Source organism: Podarcis erhardii (genome assembly GCF_964252035.2).
Source record: "Podarcis erhardii genome assembly, contig: HAP1_SCAFFOLD_49, whole genome shotgun sequence".
NCBI classification, from domain to species: domain Eukaryota; kingdom Metazoa; phylum Chordata; class Lepidosauria; order Squamata; family Lacertidae; genus Podarcis; species Podarcis erhardii.
The window spans coordinates 91,300-97,162 of record NW_028292880.1 but is presented as its reverse complement, the minus strand read 5'-3'; the positions used below and the strand labels follow the sequence as shown (position 1 = coordinate 97,162).

The 5,863-nt window shown below is 47.9% G+C and overlaps 1 protein-coding gene across 1 annotated transcript; it reads right to left on the bottom strand.

Moving 5' to 3' along the window:
- Nucleotides 1–308: 308 nt before the first annotated feature.
- LOC309334356 (uncharacterized protein) lies at nt 309–2,853 on the bottom strand (the record flags this gene model as incomplete). The annotated part of the gene is made up of 3 exons (XM_081882338.1): nt 309–536; nt 1,674–1,823; nt 2,788–2,853. 3 exons carry the CDS (start codon nt 2,851–2,853, stop codon nt 309–311), a joined length of 444 nt encoding a protein of 147 aa, XP_081738464.1.
- Nucleotides 2,854–5,863: the final 3,010 nt, after the last annotated feature.

The following is a 5,863-nucleotide window of genomic DNA, read 5'->3' as shown; positions in this document are numbered from 1 at the left end:
GGGAGGGCTGACAAAATCCCCCCGGGTGTAGGGCCACGAGAGTTTGGGTTTCTCGCCCCGCTTTCCTCCGCGTTCTGATCTTTCTGATCTTTCCTCTCCAGTTCAGGCCACAAGGATTAAGACCTGTGCAAGGACAAGAAAAAGGAAATGTCCCTTAGGGACTCGTGCGCCTCCAGGTGCTACTTCCCCAGCCACCACTGGCGAGGGAAGGTGGGGTGCGGGTGGGGTATTGCCCCGAGTGTCATCCCTTGGGGGGGGGGCTGACAAAATCCCCCCGGGCGGATCAGTGCAAGTCTCCCAACTCCTCCTCACCTTGGTTCGGGGTGGACACAGCTGCGATGCTGCCGCATCCAGCGCCTGAGCCGCGTGCAGAGTGGCCTCCGTTCTGCCTGCGCCCCGCTGCTGGCTCTTGTACTGGGTTGCCCCGGTGGCACTGGTGGTGCTGGCGGCGGCGCTCTTCTGAAGATCTTGCGAATCCGGGAGATGATGGAAGCCAGGCAAGTGGGGGTCTTCGGGGGCCTCTCTTCCTCGCAGTCCTGTGAGAAAAGTAAACAATTCACCTCCAGATTCTGGGAAAATGCCACAATCTTTAATCAATCAATCAATCAATTGGTTGATTAATTAAACCCTGAAGCTCTCAGGGCGGCTTACAGGATAAAAATACAAAATAAAAACACAACATATGTATTAAAAACAAAAACGAAGTCATAAGCCAACCTCCCAATCCACAAGCATGTTGAAAAGGCCATGCATTGTTCAATTAGCCAAAGGCTGGTTCTAGAGCAGAACTTTCCATGTTGGTGACACACTTTGGAGACATGCCTCATTTCGCAACATAGGGATTCAGTTCAACTAGCCCTTTTCCAGCCCTGGGAGGAGCACGAAGGTTCTGCGACACACAGTTTGGAAAGCTCTGTTCTAGAGAAACGTCTTTGCTTGGTACCTAAAGATACATAATGAAGGTGCCAGATGAGCCTCCCTGGAGAGAGCATTCCGCAAGTGGGAGCCACCACAGAAAAGGCCCCTTCTTGTGTTGCTGCCCTCCAGACCGTTTGTGAAAGTGCCACACAAAGAAGGGCCTGTGTGGTGGCAGGCTGTCATAATCCCTCCTTTTCTGTTTGGGGGCGAGGCGTTATATGAAAGGGTTGTAGTCAGTAGGGAACACTCCTCTCCCAATTTCTCATGTGGCCGGCCTTGGAGAGATCTGAACGAGACACAAAACCAAGAACAAGCGGATGGGGGGAAGGTATAGGAGGCAGGAAAACCCCAGAGAGAACCGGCTTTGCAAAGTGCCAACATGGTTTTATTATCGCCAAACCCACTTTGCAATTAATAACTTCATTTGGCAGGAGCCACCTGGAAACGCATTCAAAAGAGTTATCTTACAAAACAAATACCAAACGAAAAGCAACCCAGGAGAATTATCTCCACCCCCATCGTTCTGCCCGGACACTGAGATCCAGCGCTGAGGGCCTTCTGGCGGTTCCCCACTGCGATAAGCCAAGTTACAGGGAACCAGGCAGAGGGCCTTCTCGGTAGTGGCACCCGCCCAGTGGAATGCCCTCCCGCCAGATGTCAAAGAAATAAACAACTATCTGACTTTTAGAAGACATCTGAAGACAGCCCTGTTCAGGGAAGCTTTTCATATGTCATGAATGAATGTTTCGTCTGACCTCAATTACGCTTGCCTCCAGGTGTTCTCCAGGTGGGGGGCACGCCAAATCAAGGTCCTCCCTGTCCTCTTTGTCCTCCCCGTCCTCCTCTGGGGGGCTCCCTGATTCTTCTTGTGGCTCTTCCTCCTTGATAGCCACTTCAGAGGCTGACTGCTGGTAGAGACAGGACCCCAGAGGTGGTGGTGGGGAGAGGGGAGAAAGAGAGCAGCCCAAAATGAGAGAGGAACCCACATTGAGTCGCTAGCCAGGGAAGCCCTACAGCCCTGGCACCATGGGGGGCTGGTCCATCAGGACAAGTGGGGCAGCAAGCATACCCTTAGCAGCCCCCTGCCTGCCTGCCTGCCTGCCTGCCCCCTTGCTCCTGAGCAGTCCAGAAGGTGGCCTGACCAGCCGGCAGGCTTCCTCCTCCTCCTCCTCCCCGGCCTCAGGGTTGCCCAGCTCAGCAGGGCTTCCCTCCTGCTCTGTCTGCTACGTACCTCATTGAGGGAGTCCCAAAGGGATTCCAGGGAGGACAGGGAGGAAACACTGGAAAAGGGTGACATACTTGGAACCTGCAAGGAAAGATGCAAAAAACGAGCAATTAAAAAACCAAGCCAAACATTAAAACTCAAGGCACCCCTAACTGAAACAACAGTTTCATCCTGCAGTTGATATGCCCCCCTCCCCTTCTGCCTATCACCGCTTAGGCCACGGCCACCTACCCAGTCAGGACTGAGGAGATCCAGCCGTCTTGCGGACTCCTCCTCGCCTTTTCCTTCATCCTCCTTTTCATGGAAAATGTCCTCCTCGATGGCTGACTGCTGGCAGAGACCCAGTGGTGGTGGCAGGGAGAAAGGAGAAAGAGAGCAGCCCAAAATGAGACAGGAACCCACACTAAGTCGCTAGCCAGGGAAGCCCTACAGCCCTGGTGCCATGGGGGGGCTGGTCCATCAGGACAAGTGGGGCAGCAAGCATACCCTTAGCAGCCCCCTGCCTGCCTGCCTGCCCCCTTGCTCCTGAGCAGTCCAGAAGGTGGCCTGACCAGCCGGCCGGCCGGCTTCCTCCTCCTCCTCCTCCCCGGCCTCAGGGTTGCCCAGCTCAGCAGGGCTTCCCTCCTGCTCTGTCTACTACGTACCTCATTGAGGGAGTCCCAAAGGGAATCCAGGGAGGACAGGGAGGAAACACTGGAAAAGGGTGACATACTTGGAACCTGCAAGGAAAGATGCAAAAAACAAGAAATTAAAAAACCAAACCAAACATCAAGGCACCCCTAACTGAAACAACAGTTTCATCTTGCGGTTGATATGCCCCCCTCCCCTTCTGCCTCTCACCGCTTAGGCCACGGCCACCTACCCAGTCAGGACTGAGGAGATCCAGCCGTCTTGCGGACTCCTCCTCGCCTTTTCCTTCATTGTCCTTTTCATGGAAAATGTCCTCCTCGATGGCTGACTGCTGGCAGAGACCCAGTGGTGGTGGCAGGGAGAAAGGAGAAAGAGAGCAGCCCAAAATGTTTATTGCTTTTAAACATTACAAAGAAGAAGAAAAAGAAGAGAAGGAAAAAAAACCCAATACAATACAATATATAAACAATACACAACACAACACTAACACAATAAACTAAACATAACCAAACAAAAACATTTTAAAACACACTTCTTACCATACCAGTATCTTAACTTTCATTCCCTTGTTTCATCGACCTCCTCACACCTCCCTTTTTGTATTCCACTTCTGTTAATTATTTCAGCAAATCCTTTCCATCTTCCTCTATTTCTGTCATATAATTGTCTTAACATATTTTAACCTTATTTTCCCTTTAATACTCTAATAATCTATCTATACTTAATTCCTTATAACATTTCTACTAAAGCCGTATAACTTCATTCCAACATTTTTCAAACACTCATTAATTTTACATTATTTCTATAAATAGTCTTTAAACTTTTTCCAATCTTCTTCCACCGTCTCTTCTCCCTGGTCTCGGATTCTGCCAGTCCATTCCGCCAATTCCATATTGTCCACCAACCTGGTGATCTTCTGTCCGATGCTCTTAACTCTTTTCCAAGTCCCTTCTGCGGGTCTTCTTCGTACTTATACAAGAACTTTACTTTGTCTTCTACTGATCTTATTTTTGTTTTCCTTCCTTTGAGGCTGAAGAGTAGGTCTTGGGGAAACTCCCACCTAAAGATAATTTTATTCCATCTCGACAGGGTAACCAAATCTCCATAGTTAAACCTAAGATCCAAAAGGTATTTCAGGACGTCTTTCAAAATTTCCACTCTTGACTGTTGTTCTTCTAAGTTCTTCTGGTAAAGTCTGAAAACCCTCACAATTTTAGTCTCTTCTTGGCCCAATTCCAGGTCCCCAAAATCAGCAGATTCCTGTGTAAGAAAGTCCATCAAAACTTCCCTCTCCAGTTCAGGCAGGGCTCTGATCCTCAAAGTCTGTTTTCCTTTAGATTCAATCATAACAGGCATCAACTTATGATCATCAAATTGCATGTATGAGGCTGGGACTCTTTCTCTCTCCAATTGTGTTACTTTAGGTTCAACGGCAACAGCTTTCTCCCTAGCCTTCTCCGCAGTTTGCCAAGTCAAAGTGGATTCCTGTGTCAATTTCTGGATAGTTTCTGTATTGGTATTCACCTTTTGTCCCAAAAAATCCACCTTCTTGTGAAGCTGTTCCAATGAATCATTTATCTTACATAATACAGCCACTAAGGCCTCTTCTGTCGACATTCTTAACCGATTCAAGGTCATTCCCAAAGTCTCACAGCCTTATCTTGCAGCTGGAAATTCCCCCAGCTCAGCTCTTGTCATAGTTTCAAAGGCTTCCTCTAGAGGGAAACAGTTTCTATTTGTATCAATCCTTTTAAGCACAGTTCAAACAATAAAGTTAGTTTCAATTTTCAGTTACTTTTACTCCTTTTTAAGAGCAGACGGAGAGAATAGAAACAATGTATCTCTCTTGTTTAGCTAGCTGTCAGCGAATGTTCTATTCACTGTCAACGACCAATCCAAAAACGTCAGTCTTACTAGCAGCCCGTTTCCAGGTTCGGAGCGGTGGTATTTTGACTTTCTTCACTCTCTCCTGCAGGCACACACAATCCAAAACTTCCCCCCTCTTCTCCTGCTTCCAAGGGGGGTTTGACTCAACTAAAAGGTTTGGTGAGCCCAATTTTTATTTTTATTTTAAACTCGGCTTTTTGTCCTTTTGCCACCCCCCTCAGTGATGACACCTGGGGCGGCCCCCAATCCCCCACCCTCCTTTCTCTGCAGCTGCAACAGAATAAAAGGACTCCAAACTCCCTTAGCAGTTTCCTGCTGGTCCCCTCACCATTTTCCCAGGCGTCAATCGTCTCACTTTGCAGTTGCAGATAAGGCACCCAAAGGCTGCTGATCAAGGCAGGGGTTGGTCTCAACTGCCAAGTGAGGTTGGGATTCTGAGCCGATGTCACAGCCAGGTTCCGATCAGTCCATTTCCTCCAAGGGGGGGGGACCCTCTTTCCCCTGAGGGTGACCGCTGAACACACCACCCAAGAGAAAAAGAAGGAGAAAAGGAGAGAAATCTTTTAATTCTGTAGCAAGAAAGAATGAGTGCCAGGAGTTTTCTTTTCCCTGCACTCCTCCATTGCAACACCTATTATTATTATTATTATTATTATTATTATTATTATTATTATTCTAGATTTAATGAACACTCATATCAGAGTACATTGTAAATTGATAGCCATAGTCTTTATATACTAACATTTTATGTTCTTCCACATCCATTTAATGCTCCTAAACCCTTCTTTTAGATTCTGTTAGCTTCTTTTAGACTTTTATATATACTTTGTGATTAATACTTTTTAGCTGTCCAAAACGTTTTACAGACTGTAAATGATTGTACCTCACCCTACTGATGCTGGTCTACTAAGGTAATAAAGATCTGATTGATTGAAATGAAATATCCTAGTAATGCAGTGATCGCACACTAATGTAATGTATTCCTCTCCCCCCAAATTCATACTTCATTACTCATTAATATTAGTAATAATAATGAAATAAGTCCGGCCAGATGCTCCTCCCAGCTTTGCCTGGACCCTCCCAGTGGGCGTGACCACTCCAACTAAGCCCCGCCCACCTCTTGCCTTCCCCAGCTCCACTCTCCCCGCCTCCTTTCACAATGGCTCGCCCGGATTGGCGTAGGCGGCCTGCCACTCTCGCGAG